The sequence below is a fragment of the Scomber scombrus genome, chromosome 2 (genome assembly GCF_963691925.1).
Source record: "Scomber scombrus chromosome 2, fScoSco1.1, whole genome shotgun sequence".
NCBI lineage: Eukaryota > Metazoa > Chordata > Actinopteri > Scombriformes > Scombridae > Scomber > Scomber scombrus.
In genome coordinates this window covers 25,218,072-25,235,821 of record NC_084971.1, presented here as the reverse complement: position 1 = coordinate 25,235,821, position 17,750 = coordinate 25,218,072, and the positions used below count along the sequence as shown (strand labels likewise).

At 39.0% G+C, this 17,750-nt stretch overlaps 2 protein-coding genes across 2 annotated transcripts; both read left to right on the top strand.

Annotated features, from left to right (window-relative positions):
- The first annotated feature begins 1,418 nt into the window (after positions 1-1,418).
- On the top strand, positions 1,419-2,162 carry fgfbp2b (fibroblast growth factor binding protein 2b). The gene has a single exon (XM_062440869.1). It carries the CDS (start codon positions 1,419-1,421, stop codon positions 2,160-2,162), a length of 744 nt encoding a protein of 247 aa, XP_062296853.1.
- Positions 2,163-9,060: 6,898 nt separating this feature from the next.
- On the top strand, positions 9,061-9,765 carry fgfbp1b (fibroblast growth factor binding protein 1b). The gene has a single exon (XM_062426181.1). It carries the CDS (start codon positions 9,061-9,063, stop codon positions 9,763-9,765), a length of 705 nt encoding a protein of 234 aa, XP_062282165.1.
- The last annotated feature ends 7,985 nt before the right edge of the window (positions 9,766-17,750 follow it).

Here is a 17,750-nt window from a genome sequence, read left to right as displayed (position 1 = left end):
CAGTCATTATGGACTTGGAGGACCATGCACATTAATAAAAGCCAGATCCAGAATTCAGCATATGCATACAAATAAGGGTTAAAAGAAAAAGAAAAGCAATTTAAATCCCTAACCCTATAAGTCTCAGATCAGATCATTTTGTCTTCTTGTCCGTGCTTTTGAGACAAAGCAAACCTGGTCACACTGTTATTATGAATCAATAAATATGATTACAGCTACAGTATGTTATAGTAATAATATAATGTTATATCTTGGCTATCAAACTGTTAATACACCAGTTGTGGTTGCATCATAGGATATAAATGTTAACAAAACTACATTATAGTGTGTTATACACCGTTTATTAGATGTCCTATGAATACTAAATACGTAGGTTAAAATGCTTAGAGCTGCAACAATTAGTCAATTAATCAATTAGTTATCAATTATTAAATTAATCACCAACTATTTTGATAATCGATTAATCGCATGGAGTCTTTTGTTAGAAGAAACAAATGTCAAAATTTTCTGATTACAGCTTCTAAAATGTAAATATTTTCTGATTTCTTTAGTCTTCTATGTCTGTAAGCTGAACATCTTTCGGTTGAGGACGTCTTCTCAAGCTGTGGAAAACAGTGATTGACATTTTTCTGACATTATATAGACAACAACTAATCGATTAATTGAGAAAATAATCAACAGATGAATTGATAATGAAACAAAGCTGAAGCCCTTAAAATAATACTTAATAATTGAACATTGAACAACCACTGCAGTTTTTGGACAATGAACACTGAAGTTCGCTGATCAGCATTAATTAGTAACTTTGCATCTTAAAATACACGTGATGAGTTTTTTATTTTTTATTTTTACAGATAAACTTTAACTCTTCAGCAAATAACTTCAGTTATTTGACTGTTTGACTCAGGACCCTCAGTCCTCTCCTCCTCGTCTCCCCCTCATCAATAGTCAAAGAACCTCCTATGTGAGATTATATAATGTTTCACGAAGCCTTTTCACAACATTTGGCTTCATGTGTGTAACGTCCTTCAGCCTTAACCCCTCTCCCCCTCCCCCCTCGACTCCCACAGACTCATTGACCGCTTCCCCGCTTCCTCCTCCCTGGGTTTAGGCCCCCACCACCACCACCCCTCCCCCTCCCATCCGTCTCACCCATCACTTTTTTAGTTTTGTGAATATCACACATGTGGTTGCTGTGTGTGTGTGTGTGTGTGTGGTTTGAAGGTGGAGTTAAAGCTAGAGGAGGAGTTTGACTCCTTCGGCTCACCTGCATAATACCTTCTTTGTGAGCTTAGGCCTTATAAATTCACACTCAGATGCTCTCCCCCCTTGTACACCTTAACCCTCCGTGCATACACACATATATACTGACATCATCCTGTACCCGCATCCATCCATCGCCTACACCTAACGACACCATGAGAGCCAGCGTAAGAGTATTGCTGCTCCTGGCAGCGACACTTTGTGTGTCGAACGCTCAAAACAACAACAGCAGCAACGACAACAAGCAGCAGCAGCAGCAACAGCAGCAGCAGCAGCGCAGCATCTGGGATGAGCCAATCCGCTTCAGCACCAAGACCAAGGACTCCTGCACCATGGTGGTATCTGGAGCTGGGGACTATACTCGTCTGCGTGTCTCCTGCAAAGGTCCAAGCCAAGGCCAGAACCCAGGACGCTCCTACTACTGCGACTTCCAGGGCAAACCCAACCTGTGCCGTGCCTATAACCTCAACCCTCGCCACTTCTTCACCCAGATGATGTGGGACATGAGAAAGCTGAGCCACGCCTGCCAGGGGCCCAAAATCTACCGCCCACAGATGTGTAAGAAATACCCCGACGAGGCCCAGATGACCTTCCTGGCTTCTTGGCCCAAGACCACCACCCCCAAACCCTCCAAGCCCGTCCAGGAGCCACGCAAACCTTCAGTGCCTTCCCAGTCCAAGCCTGTCACTTCTCCTAAACCTGTCAAGCCTCAGCCACAGCCCGTCAAGCCCCAGCAGCCAAACAAGGGCACACAGAACAAGAAAACTACCCCTAAGCCCGTGAAGACCACTACTCGCCCCACAGAGCAGCCTGACAAAGCTTCCCGCATGGCCTCAGAGTACTGCTGGAAGAGCTTCCACGGCGTCTGCAGCTACTTCATCAGCTGGTTCCAGAACTGAGACAACACTGCAGACACAGGTGAGTGACGTAAAAATGAGGATTGGGGGGGAGAGGGAGAGTGAAAAAGTTGGAATTAAAAGGGGGCAAAGACAGAAAATGGTAGTTTTTCTGTGAATGAGTTATGAGGAAAACTACTACTAAATCAGAAAAGAGTGATGACTAGCAAAAAATGGCAGATTTAACATCATTCTAACCCTCAATGAATGATCACGTCTGAGTTTACGGAGTAATAAACCATTATTTTTTATTTTTAGTATTAATCTTGGAATTTAAAAGTTATGTACGATGTGATTCTGAGTGCTTTTGTTGTTGTTTCAGGTTGGAAACACCAGCGACTCTTCTTGTCTATCTTTGAACTCTCCAGGATCTGTGTGGGAGCCACTGGGGGTCACTTTGGTCACCTTGTGATGTCCAACTCTCCCCTCGACACACACACACACTGCAGCATCAAACAGGCCGAGCATCTCCAGAAGACACTTGTGTGTTCGTTTAGCGGATGACTGCATGTTCTGTCATGTGGTGTAAAAATGTCATTTATCAACTCACAGCAAGGCAAAGGAAACTATGGGCAGGCATGTGATTCTGTTTGTATATGATGTGATATTTTCCTCCTTGTGTCACGTATAGAAATGCAGGGAAACTGTGAAAAGTGAGAAATTGTGAAAGTAAAAAAAGGAATAAAGTCAGAGTGGTGACCTCTCCTCTGTGTCGCTTCTTGTTTCTTTCTGCTGAGCTCAAACAAGCAGCAGTCTTCACACTCATTTATTCAAAAGAGTCCTTGTTTCTTTTCACCGCCGGCTGTAACAACACATCTGCTGCTGGCCGAGGAAGTTGTTAAGAGTCCGAGTGAACCCAGACTGCCGTAAAGATAATACAGCTCAGTCACAGGAGGTGCCTGAGCAAAGCTAAGCACTTCTTTGTACGACCTGATGAATTGAGTCTTAAGAACCACCGTGTGCAGGAACAGAGGCAGTCTGTGTGCAGGCCAAAGACGAAAGTGATCGCAGCACTGGTGTTGTTTTCTGCCACACACACACACACACACACACACACACACACACACACACACACACACACACACACACACACACACTGGATGAATGGAAGCTGCATACCACTTTTATAAAGCTGCAGTCATTAATCAATTAGTTGCCAATTGTTACATTAATCACCAACTATTTTAATATGAGTAGAATTTTCCAAATTCTCTAATTCCAACTTCTCACATGAATATTTTCTGGTTTCTTTTGTTTTTCTAGACAGTAAAGTATCTTTGGGTTATGGACGGTCACTTGAGACAAAAAAAGACATTTAAGGTTTTATCTTGGGGTTTGGGAAATAGTGATCGACATTTTTCACCATTTTCTGACATTTTATAAATGATTTTAGGTTGATGAAAACCATTTTAGTTGCAGGACTGCACTTTTAATTTAATCAATGTCTTTGATTGTTGTAGCCACATGCTGTGCAACCAAACATTGTTCAAACATGCAGAAATGCCAGAGGAAAAATATGCACTAGACATCTAAAATATTTTCATTTTAAGAGCCATTAAAAACAAACAGACTTGAGTTGGACTATTTCATATTTCACTCGTCATAGACTCACTGAATAGTTTGAACAAGCTTATACAGAATACACAGTGTATGGTGTGAGTGAGTGTGGAATAAGATTTAAATATCTTGAAAGTATTTAATGAGAAACTCAAGGAACCATAATATACAGCCCTACACAAATATTGCATCTGGTTCTGCAACTAATGATTATGTTCTTGATTAAACATCAGAAAAAAGTGAAAAATGCCTGTCATTATTTCTTAGAAATGATAGTCACATCTTCAAATGTCTTGTTTTGTCTGATCAAAAGTCTGAGATTCAATGTAATATCATGTGATACAGAAAAGCACTAAACTCAAATATCTGAGAAGCTGCAACCAGCAGATATTTGCCGTTTCTGCTTAAAGAAGTGACTAAAGGGATTATTTGATTATTAAATAATCTTGTTGATTAAATAATCAATTAATCGATTAATCATTGCACCTTTAGTTACATCAGGGTGTAGAATGTATGTACAGCACTCTAGCTAATCATACCAAGGGCACAAGATATGTTTTATATCGTATTATAAATTTAATATAATGTATCTAGACTTATATAATTTAACTACATGTTTATTAGACCACTCATAATCGCCATTTCTAATTCATGGAGAAGTTGCTGTTGAACTTATAGTCTCCACAAGATGGTGCTGCCGAGCAGAGAGGAAGCAGTGAAGACATTTTTCTGTCTCTCACACACTGTGTGTGTCATGTTTCGATAGCTTCAGAGGACATTACATTGAATTACATTAATTTCCGGGGGACTTACTGTAAACTTAACTCAACCTTAAACCAGTCTGAGTCCCCACAATGTGACTGTGTAAACTGATTTATGTCCCCACAACATGAGACATAGAAGTACATACACACACATAGCAACCACCAACTTAACAAACTGCACACTCTCATTAGTAAAAGTGTTAAACTTACAAATACTATATTAAAATTAATTATGTCAGCAACAAATTACATATTTAACTGTATATATTCCTTTGTCTGATGTACTTCCCTTGACTACAGTTATTTAAGAAAATTGTCTATTATGTTTAATGTAAAATGAAAACATATAAAACACATTCTCAAAATGAGGACTGGCCTAACTAACTGACCCACTTTCCAAAAAGCTCATCACTCCAAAGGTCTAAACTTTAATTAGTTTCTTGTCATAATGCATTCCCAAGCCCAAATCACCCAAATTTAACCATATGACCTAATGCCTAACGTCAACTCTTCACCTGAACCTACTTCTTACCTTTACCTTAAAACCAAGTCTCAACCCTCAAACATCCCTTTGAAGTTGTGAGTACTGGCCAAAAGGTCCTCACAAAGGTAGAAAGACATGCACACTCACACACAGCTTCCTTATTACTGTTTACTTTCAGTAAATCTTCTACTACTGTTTCCGCCGCAGGGACTCACTGTGATAAACTACTCATAAGACTACTGGACACGTGCCCAGGAGAGCCTTAAATGGCTACTTCCTTGTTATTATCAAATCTTTGTTCCTACCTGCAGCTGCTGCATCATCCCTGTAATGAAAGGTATTAACAGGGCAGGGCAACCTTTCCCTGGTAGAAAGTAAGTGATATGTAGGTTAACCAAATAACACCAAAATCAGTATATAGCCCACTATCATCAGATAAACTGAATCGTAAGTTCACAATATTGAATTAATACTTCATTTTAAGTTGTAGCATTCAGTCTCTTTCTACTCAGTTTTCAGACACTATATCAGGAGGTTAAAGTCTACGTGTTAGTTCCTATAATAATCCAAATATTTCAGTTTTTGCAATGTTTAGTCAATGCAAATATTGGTTTTGGTGCAGAATCTGAAGACATACCAATTTAACCTAAGATATAGACAAAACTACTGTATGTTTCAACGTTTTCTTGAAACAGCAGAGAGAAGTACTGTAGATTAAGGAACAGGGGCTGGTAGATCTTCCTCATTGCAGATATTTTGACTTCAAAAAACCAATAAGATGCTCAATATGCACATGATAACAGGCACTAAATGGCATGAATAACACAGAAAAGGCTTAAATCTACAGCTAGTCAGGATTGTAACGTGTTTCAAATTTGGCTCTCTTCCCTCGGCCAGCATAGTTTGATGCTAACGTGTCTCTAGAAACAGAGAAAAGGCAGGAAATGACGCTGTAAAAAGATATCAACCTGTAAAACTAAATATACAAAACAATAATGGGAGGCTCACATTATTGATAAGGAGTATTGGACATGCTGCCTTTCAGCTTGGCGAGATATTAAATACATGAACAATATGCAATATATGAAAGTGGTAGACTTGCTAAAAATCATGTAGTCTGGTGGCAGCACATTCACTAAGTTAAAAAAAAAAGTAAAAACAAGGTGATTAGACACGATATTCAGAACTGTACATGCTACGTACTTACTTGTGTAGTGCGCACATTTTCAACAGATTAGTATTCTCAAATCAAACACGGCTGTTACGGTGCACTTACGGGAAGTGACGAATAGCTAGTTAGCAAGCTAGCGTTAGCATTCACGTTATTGTTCACAGTATACCAAATCATCACAGACTGCTAAATTAACCCAATAAACCTAAAGACGGCGTATTTGTGACAACAGTCGAGCGGGGCTTAGTGCAAAAACACATGTATAATGCAACTATGTTCACCGTAGTTACAACGTTCTGAGCTGCCATTTCCAGTTTGAAAAGTGGTCCCTCCCCTTCCGCTACGTAGTCAAGATGGCAACCATTGACGGTGAGAAGGGTCCATAGTTACACACTCAACTTTTTGACCATTTGGGTACTCATAGTCCATTGAATTTTCCCATTCTTCTCAGTGTGAGCACACTTATGCCCTCAAAATACTATGTGTAAGTATAGAAGAAGCGATTTGAGAACCACCATCTGTTCATTGATCTGCTTGGGAAGCTTTATTTCACTGTTTTCCTGTGGATTCCTGAGTATTTTTGATTGATCATATATCGCACCAGAAGCACAGGTGTAACTGGGAATATTAATGATAACACTGATCCATTCATGTCCCTGTAAGTCATGAATACTGCCGGTAACAGTATGCAGAATAACTGGGCTGGAACACTTGAATGTGACCTGAGTCTTTGATAATGTGATTAGTTACAAACCTGGGTACACACCTTATCTACTGTAAGAAAAGGCTAATGAATAGAGGGCTGGTTAATTCAGGGATTATACAAGTTCAGGCACGTGTATCCATGATTCAGGCAGGAGAAAATCGTAATGAGTGTTGTAATAACAACCAGCCAACAAAGATGAATACAAGAGGTAGAGGAAGGGCTGAATGTCACAGAGTTAATGCCAACCCTGTGAGTTTACAAGGAGAGAATAAACTGAGTGATATCCTGTAAATGTGTCAATGTTTGATAGAGAAAGCTGCTAAACACAGAGCAAAGTGTGAAAGCTGACATTTCTGAAGACGTACTATATTCAATATCCTCAAAAGCAACTGTCTGATCAGAAAAAAGTAATGACTGGTGTAGTTGTTTCACTTTTCAGGAAGACATTTTATCTTAGCAGAAAAAAACTCAGGTGTAAATGATAAAATTAATGATGGCTGAATTAAATTTAGCTGCTTCAGGATCATGGTATTGTAGTAACATCTGTGATTTTACCTACTTTGACAAGTCAAACTGTTTGCTGTGAAAAAGGCCTGTGAGATGTGCCTGAAAGCATTTTTTAAAACAAACTATATTCAAGAACATTTAAGGCCTTGAAACCAGATCGTTTCAGACATTTTAAAGCCAGATAAACAGACACATCTGTTTCCAGTGTTTTATTCTCTCCAGGTCATATACTGCTATAATCAGCCCTTTAAAGAACCCTAAAAGTGACATTCATCTGTTTTATTATTTGAGCAGTGGGGTTCCCATAGTAGTGTTAGCAGTATGAATCTCTGGTAGATGAATTTGTGGAGTAGTCTGGAAGAAATCATCTGTTTCTGAATATGATCAAGAACAAGGAGATGGTGATCGACTTCAGAAGAAATGACGACACTACAGACTTAATGCACCAATCAAGAAAGCCACCTCTGAAGTTGGCTGCAACTCAGAGAGGACAGTATATACATTGTTATCTGGATATGGATAATGAATAATAATCCTGACCATCCTCTGCACCAGAATAGTTCAGCTTCGCTGTCACCAAATGTGATACAGGAAATCATTGCTGCCCTAAAGCAAACACTCTCTACAAAACCTGATATCTAAATTATAGTTTATCTCTCAACAAAGAGATAGAAACATCTTTATACTTTATATTTCATTTTAAAAACTTGATCAACTTTCTCACTTGTCTCATTTACACATCTATCTCTGATCTATCTAGATGACTAACTTTTTTATTTCCTTTGAAACATTTTCTTTTCTTTGAATTAGCCTTTTGCTGCTTTTAAGCTTTTCTCATGTTTTGATATTTAAATAATTCACTTTGAATAGCTCTGGTGTATAAAATGTGGTATACAAATAAATTTGCCTCAAGCAATTAATGGATTGAAAACAGTGTCTGATTAATATTCTTTGTTGCTCATAATAATAGCTAATAACGCCTCATGGCTTAAAGCATCAGCGGATTGGTGGAAAGTCACAGTCGAGCCCCCAAAACGTGCTCGTCTGCCTGCGCATGCGTGTGAAGTGGTAATCTGCTTTTCCGCTAACTCTTTACAATAACCCCACTCTGTGCAAACACGCACATCCATCATCAGTTCCAGTTTCAAGGCTCTTTGATCTTCAGATGAACTCTGTCAGGAAGGCGGGAGTTCACCGCATTCTTTTCCTCCTGAAAGAATGACTGCAGAGATTTTCCCAATGTTTGTGCATGCTGGTGCGTGCGTTAGTTGTGTTATTGGGCGGGAGACGTGGGCGTGCCGCAGCATTTATGTATGAAAGCCATGTGTGGGACCTCAGAGAGTCACAAGCAGCGGCTTTACGCAGAGGAGTACTTGTCATTTTTTGGTGAGTAGAGTAAGAAAAAAAGAAGAGGATGTGACTTTTCTGCATGAATCTTTCTCTGCAGTTTTAAATGTGCAGCACCTCTGGATCTGCAGCTTTTTATATGCGTAATTTAACAAAACGAAAAAAGCCTTTATTTATTTCTAATTCACGATACAAACAGGGTCTTCAGAGAGAAAAGCACGTGTTTGTATTTTCAGATTTGTATTTTTGGACATTTTGTCCTCAAAAGAGAACACACTGTTTATTAACCATGTGCGTCACCAAGGTTCCTGTGACTAAACTCTCATCCTCTCTCCTCCAGGTGATTATTCGTCTACTAAAACAAGATGTTGCTGCTGAAGACTTTGGCTACCTGTTTGCTGGTGGTCCTCCTCATGCAGCAGGTGTCTCTGTCCTCCGTTAAGCGCCGTAAAAGCTCGCGCACTAAGTCGAGTGAAGTGGAGCGGGCCGCGACTCCAGCTCCGGGCAGAGCGCAGAGGAGCGGGGGCAAAGGCGCAGCAGCGACTCCCAACAGCGGGAAATTCACCAAGAAGGACAAGATGCAGTGCAAGTGGGGGGCGAAAGACGTCGGGGACAAGGTGAGGCTGTCGGTGAAATGCGAGGACCCGGAGGCGCGAAGCAAAGGCGGATTCATCGAAATGGAATGTGTCTACAACGCCAAACCTCAAAGCTGCCCGGGGTACCAGTCCAACCCCAAGAACTTTTGGAAACAGGTGTCCCGCGCGCTCAAAAGGCTTCAGGGTAAATTGTGCATGGACGACAGCGCGCTGGTGAGGGCTGGCATGTGTAAGCGCGCACCCCGGGACGCGCACTTCAAACTGGACATCTCCACCTCCGTGTCCTCCGGCCAGTCAGGAGGAGATTCAGATCGGCCCCAGCTGCCGCAACCTCGACCCACATCCACCGAGGACGGACCGAAAAACTGCACAGGGCGCGCGGACCACCGGCAGAGAGCTGAAGATTACTGCAAGAGCTCGTGGGCCAGCGTGTGCGCTTTCTTCTTCTCCATGGTGCAAGGTGAAGACTGTTAACTTCAGGTGGATAGGACCTGACTGACAGCAGAGATCAGTTTAGGACTCCTCGTGTTTATAAGTGCTTACGTCACACACACACACACACACACACACACACACACACACACACACACCTACACACACACACACACACAGTTAATTGGTAATCAATACAAACCGATCAATGATCAACTGAATGATTTTCAGCCACCACATTCACGCAGGTGTTCATATTAACGGGTATTTTTCAGGTGTTCTGCTGTGAATGTGGCTCAATCTGAACTGAAGATTTATAATTCACATGATGTTAGTAAGTTATCACCTGTGATGGAAAATACATCTTCATTTACTTCACTGTATTTCAATTTTAAGCTTCTTTATTCTTCTATTCAGAGCTTTTGAAATGATGATGCATTATTATAGATGAAACCACATTAAAGTTCATAAAGCAGATTAAAATCAGATTTATATGATGCCGGCTACATTAAAACCCTGCTTACAAATTGTATGACGTAAATAATGTAATATATACATAAATAACACTCAAAACAATACATTAAAACATCTTTTTTTTTAAAGATTGAAAAGAAAAAATACTCAAGTAAAGCTGCAGCTTCTTTTTAACATTTTTTGTTTACTTTTTAATAAAGACACACAGGTGCAAACAAACATACATTAAAGTCACAAAAACACAGCTCATGTGGTGGAACATCTACTGTCGCTGTGGTGAAATGGTAAAAGATGAAATCTGGACTTTGAAAAGTGTGATTGCTGAAAAACACCAATATGAATCAGCTGTTTTTTTTTACTGTGGATGGAGTGTAACGCTCCCAGTGTCAGACAACCTCGTTCACCCCTATTAATGTCTTTCAAGTTTACCTCTGACTCCATGAGATTATCTCTGACCACAGATGGAGACAGGAAGGTGTCACAAAATGACCCTGAATGCTCTGAAATGGTTTTGAACTTTTGGATCTGAGTAAAATTTTAAATGTGTTTACTTGTAATGGAATATTTGTACCTCATGGTATTTGTTGCAATTCTTTTACTGTAGTAAATGACTTGAATGCTTTACTTTTATTAGACAGAAACAAAGATTGATGATTATGTAGAGTGGTACTTTGTTCTACCTCTGGTCCATTTTATCAATCTACCACTAATAGCATATAAACACCACTGTATATATGCACTACAAATAAATATTTTCTATTTATACAATGTGCTTTGTTTTCTGTACCAGTATGAAACATGTGACTGTATACTCATGAGAACTTCATTTTTGTCAACTCAATCTCCATTTTATGAAGGAAATTATTCAGGAGGTTTATTATTGAGTCCTTTAAGTCAGGTTTTGTTAAAACAAGAGAGGAAACTTTAGACGGTTTCTTAAAAGGACAGTGTCTCAAGAGGAGACCTAAAAAGGCAGAACACTACACTTACATTTTTAAAAATGATAACTGAATCTATAAAACTTAAAAACTTAATATAATTTAAAAATGTTGGAAACAAGATGAAATTAAGTGGATATTTATCACTTGTTTAAAGAAAATAACAACTTTAGGACTTAATGAACAAAAGTTGCTTTGCTTTCTGCAGTGTTTGACATTTAGTATCAAGAGCAAAAGTAAAACATCATCCACCTTCAAGCTTAGTTCAACATTTGACATGACAAGTGTACTTTTCTGCAGACCTCCCACCCGCTGCTGACATGCCCTCAGGTTAACGCTCCACACACTCATGATGAAAGACTTTTTAAAAATACACTCAAGTGGAGTGATTGTACGCAGCAGCCAAATATAGAGGTTGGTTGTTCCTGCAGCGGTCTCTAATTACTTACACAGCTGCATTAGAGTAGGAACCATTTCTATAGAGGAAGATTGAAAGTAAAGACTGCTCTAATCCAGCTGTGTGTGTGTGTGTGTGTGTGTGTGTGCCCGTGCGCGCGTGTGAGTACATAAAATGGCTAATCGTGGAACAAGTGCAACCCCAGATGTGTATTTTATGCTTTCCTGTCTACTCTTGACCTTCATCACCTCTGACCCGCCGCTCTTTGTCCCCCCCCCTCAGACAGACACTTTTAAAAAAAAACGCCAACTGGTGAATGATTTCCACCTTTTTTTCTCCTCTTTTTTTTAACGGAAGTCCGCTCTCTTTGATGGCACAAAGGGGATTTTTGTAGACATATTGTTTTACGGACCACTTCTCCAGAACTCAAGGACACATTCCAGCACTGCCACGCAGTTAGGGAGGAAGTAGTTAGAGGTTAGAGGTCAGGGGTGAAGAATGAAATGAGGATACCATCCCGTTGTAAGGCTCTGCCGCCTCCTCCCCACTACGCCTCCTCTTCTACTACTACGAGTCATCGTGTGGGTTTATTTCTTTTATCTTCGGGTCCTTTGATTCAAAGAAGGTCCACCAGCAGGATAATGTACTCCAGGATCAGTTCCATTTAGAGTGGTCAAACTGCAGCGCTGTAAATCACATTCAGGATGGGCTTTTAACCCAAACTCCACTTCAAAAGGTTGAGTTTATATCAGTTTTTAGCTGCAGATTTGGATACTAACATCGGTACTGAAAAGATTAGTGAATTAATCTATGAAATGACAACAATTTCACTGATTTATTGATCATTTATCAAGCAAAACACCAAACATTTGCATGTTTTAGCTTCTCTAAGTGAGAAAATTAGACTTTTATCCCCTCAGTACCATTTTAAATAGAATATATTTTCGGTCATCCAGACAAAGAAAGCAATTTAAAGATGTCATGTCGGGCTGTGAAAAGTTGTGATTCCAACATTTCATGTACACATCATTGATGGCTAAAAAGGAAATAATAGGAAACACTGATCAATTGATTCTCTCCAACTCTCAGAATGATTAATTTAATAAATAAAAATCCCCAAACTGGCACTTTTGAGGACTCAAAGACTGTGTGTGTTTGAGATGAAAGTGGCCTTCAACAATATACTCATTTTGAAGAAGGGACTGATTATGATGTGGTATTTACCGTCATTTGTTGATAATTATTCCGTGAAATGTTTGCAAGTGGACACGGAAACGGCCACAGACACCGCCCTGATGAAGCAGAGATAGCCGAAAATGTATGGTGAATAAGTCACTGTGGACTTACATAAAGCTCACACTGGTCTGCACCTCGCTGTGTGTGTTCTCAAAGCAGAAAAACACAATCATTCAGACTCCAGAGTCGATACTTTTAGGAGACCTCTATAGTGCACTGTGGGAGAAAAGTGCTTCAAGTGGTTTGTGTGGCTTTTTTTTGTATATGTACATTAAAGAGCTTTGAAGAATTGCTCCATTTTTCTCTCTCATGCAGGCAATTGAGCAAACCAAACCTCAGGCCTCTACAGAGTCATTTAGTTTGTGGTGGGTGTTGTTATAGGGGTAGCCTCCTGTTCGTAATAAGGCTGTTTGTTTCACACATTCAAAGGTCAACAGGTCAGTAGATCTGATGAAAAAACATAAAATGCTGATAATAACAACTACAAGACTGTAGGATAGGTGCATGTTTGCTTTGAGGCACATTAATACACCAAACCCACAATATTTCAGAGAGGCCTTACTCCAAAGTAGATAATGATCAAATTGGGGGTAGGGCATCATTATCAGCCACCAATTAAATTGTACTCATTCTGCATTTTGTATGACATCCAGGTTATTTTAGTTCAGTTTATTTAATACAATAAGAGACAGAGAGAGGTCACACATATTTACAAATCAGAATATCAATCAATAAATATATACACATGCTCGTAAGAATATCAAACAAACTATCTGTCATTATTGCTAAGTGAAGCTTTGGGATTGTGTGGAGATTGTTGGTGTTTCACTAAATTCTGCAGGTTCAGGTCAACTATCCGGAAAAAACATTTCAATTTCACAACAAATCAAGCATTTTGTAATTATTTACAAACTGTAATATTTGCAAACAGATGTGTCTTGAGTTGCTCCAAAGATGAACAATGATGATCATCTCAGAATGTAATACTACATGTATTGCATTGTTCTCTAAGGTCAGTCAATCTGTAAGAAAGTACAGATGATCACAGATTTGTTTTGCCTTTCTTGGGAGAAAGATTAAGTGAAAATAAAGTTCTTGAATCAAACTGGGTCAATTTCGATTACATGTAGGCGTCACAAGCAATAAAGCAACAGGATCCTTCAAAAGTTTAGAATTTGGAGACTGCGTACACAAATATAAAAGTCCAAGATCATTGAAAGAAACAATTGTTTTAGTTTGGTCTGAAGATTGATTTAGCTCTTTGTAGTCTTTTCGAGTCACAGTGTAAGACTGTCTTCGCAGCTGACTCATCAGTAATAATAAATAAAGAATAAAGTAGGACATACGCCAGAGTTTTAGTGCTGCACTTTATCATAAAGTTATGGCACTTGCAAGATAACGATGCAGCAGCAGAAGCCATGATATTATGACTTTTGGTCTTTCCTCTGTAGTATGATTTAGGCTTAAAAAACACTGGATGCTACAATTTGCATAATTCTGACTGATTTATGACAATATATGTGTGAAGAGGACTGTGCACGGTTATATTGTAGACTCTGTTATAAGCTTGTGATTTGTCCTCAGCCCAGAGCAGTGATTGCCTTTTGTGTTTTTTGTTGTTTTCTGCAGCTCGCTCTTCTGTCCACATCCTGTCATGCTCGTTGTGGCTTTCCCATCCAATCAGCTCCCAGCCTGCCCCTGCGTCTGTCCACCTGTTCCCTCATTGTTTCATTGGTTTAGTTTCTATTTAAGTCCTGGTTTTTAGTTCAGTCTTGTTGGATCTTTTGTTCAGTCTGCTTTCATTGTCCTGCTTTTGCGTTGAGTTTTATTCTGTTCAATTTGCTTTGCTTTGTTTTCCTCTGTTTGTTTAGTTTTACAGTTTGCCTGTACCTGATCATAGAATAAAGACGTTATTCTTCAGCTTTTCTCTGCCCACAGTTTGCCACATTCGGGCCCATGTGCTCCACTAACTTGACATTTATTTGACTTTCATGTGTAAAATTATTGGAATGCCTCTTTAATCCCACACTGTACTGTTGTAGATGATGCATATAGCTATTACGTAAAAGCTGCTCTTTCAAGACAAATACCACCAAACTGTGTTGATAATCATCTACTTTGAGTCATAACAAGGCATGTGTGCCCTTTTCTAATTCATATCCGGCGAAACAGGAACACGTCTCGTCTTGTTTCTGTCTCTTTGAGGGAGATAGTTTTGCAGCAGCCTTTGACTCCTCTGCTAAATTGTTTTTCTGATGAATGAAATACGTGCAAACATGTTTCTGTGGGCTTAAGCCTGATGATTTTCTTCTATTTCTATGTCCATGTCCAACATTCCTCTTCTGAGTGTTTATAGTTGCAGGCTTTGACGTCAAAGAAACTGATCTTTGTCACAGTTTGGATACAAAGAAAGAGAAAATAGAAGATGAGGAAGGCTCTATTGGATTTTCTACCTTCAACAGAAACAAGAAAAAGTAACAATTCAACAAGCTGTCGTAGTTACATGAGCTGCAAGGACACTCATTTAAAAAGAGTTTGAGATTGCAGAACAACTACTTTATGTTTCAGCTGAGATATTTTGTGTCAGCAGCCGTTGACCAAAAGTTACTTGTTTTATCAAAGGGTTAAAAGGATCTTAGTCTCATTGTAAATCTATGGGATAAAATCATCTTCAGATCTTTTTGGAAAACGATGCACAATCAAAGAGTGGTGTTTTTGGCGGATTATTAAGTAATTAACAAGTTATTTCTTGCTTCTCTCTTCTTTTGACTCTTTGCATGACCCCTCAGATTTATGTCCCAACTAACCTGACCTCCATGTTGGGAACCTCTAAAAGGTTACCTGTGATATGTACAACATCTAATGTTATTCACATTGGTTACACTTAAGACTAAATTCAACAATCACTTTAGATCTGAGACCAGAGAGCTGCAGCTTCGCATCGCCAGGAAGTCATTGATGTTGAACGATAACGCCTTGTTTGGTTGTTCTTAAAAGTGGCTCCTAAACTTCAGAAATTTCATAAAGTATTTGTTTTGGATTACAGTTTTAATGATTAATTGATTAGTCAAACAACAAAACGTTAATCTGCAACGGTTTTGATTACTGATTTATCATTTAAGCAATCTTGTGGCCAAAAATGTCCAATCTCTGGTTCCAGCTTCTCAAGGGTGAATATTTTCTGGTTTTAGACAAAACAAAACACTTTAAAGAATAATAATAAGCTCTAGGAAGTCAAGGTGGGCTTTTTCACAATCTGCTAACATTTTATGAACTACACAAATAATCAATTTATCGAGAAAATAATCAGTATATTAATTGATATTGAGTAGTTGCAGTCTGACTTTTGATTTAAGACCTATGGACACCTTTTACTGATTGCACTGATTGCGCCCATTTTCATCAACGTCAACAGATACAAAAGTTACAAAAGAGTTTTCTTGCAAAAAATTGATATTAAAGATGGTGCAGTAATCTTTCTGTTGATAAGAAAAAGGTTAATGTACTAGATTTTTTAAAAATCTAACACCATGTTTCTGGTTTATCTATCGTTTATGTAATCTATATTCAGTGATGGTTCCCGGCATACCTGCCTGCAGGTCTAGTTTTATTTTAATTGAATGGCTGTGAGTAAATTTATCTCTGTGGTTTTCTTTCTCATACTGCAGGGCACTTAATGACATTTGCTGAAGAAGGGAGTTGTTAGTATCGTAGAATTAAAATTCCACTGGTGTCACTTCAGTGAAGTTAGTGGAGGATAAATCCTGTTCAATGCAATGTGATGCTTGAATTCAAAGAAGCCGGCTCTGTATCTGAGAAGCGTGCCAGAAAACCTCGAGGAATTTTGGAGTTATGGATTTGTGACAACTTCCAGCACCAGATTATTCTACAGATTTGTAGTCACAACTTTATGTCAGGTCATAATAATCAGCTGAGAAAATCAGCCTGTGGCTCTCGTGCTCTGTCATAGAAAGCAGCACTCTGCAAGGTTTTGTTAATCTATGTTTGAATCAATTATGTTTATGTTTTTGTTATTTTCAATGTCACTACGACAAACATCATTTTTCCACTAAATATTCCTTCATGTGGTGTTTTAATGATGGCGACACGGAGTGCCGTTTTACATGTTTAATCCAAAATCTGCCTCAAAATCTACCACGTGTTTGAGATCTGGTGAATGTAAAGGCAACGTCGTTCACGTCACTCAATAAACTTTATTACAAACATTACATCAGCATGTTAGGACGCCTTTGCTAGCATTTAGCCCAAAGCACTGTGTGCCTAAATTCAACCTTACAGAGCTGCTTACATGACTGTATACTCTTGTTTCCACATCTCTGTAGACTAGTGTCTGTGTTATTTTGTCTCCACTCATCTCTCAATATGCATTATTCTTTACCGTTAGTCTTGCAGGTATAGTCAATCATCTTAGACTTAGATGACTAACCCTAACCCTAACCCACAATTAGGGGTCAGCTAGGCCTGCTCCGCACTTTTCATCCATTTCAAAGAGCATGATAGGATATTAATTTTCTTAGTCGTGTTATGCATCTGCATTCATTGTTTCTACACTCTTTTATTTGTGTTTTTCCTTCGATTAGTCACCTGTCACCTGTATGTAAACATGAACATCAAATAATGTGATTTTATAACTGAAACTTTTTGGAAAATGTTCATAATTGCTCATAGTGAATTAGGTTTTGGTTATAAATATACACAAACAACTGATTCTGTGGAAGACGCTTTGACACATACAATTACAGGAAACTTTTCTCTGGTTGCAAGTTCAGGCAATAACAAACTTTTGATGGATAAAGTTTCATTTAGGTAGAAAAATGAAAAGACATTCAGTCATCTTTCATTTTAACTGATACTTGTGAGAAACCCTGCAGGAAAAACAAATTTCGGATTCAAGTTCAGAGCCTCAGTCAGTGTGACGAAGGAGAGGAGGGGCTGAGTGGCAGTGGAAGAAAAACATCAAA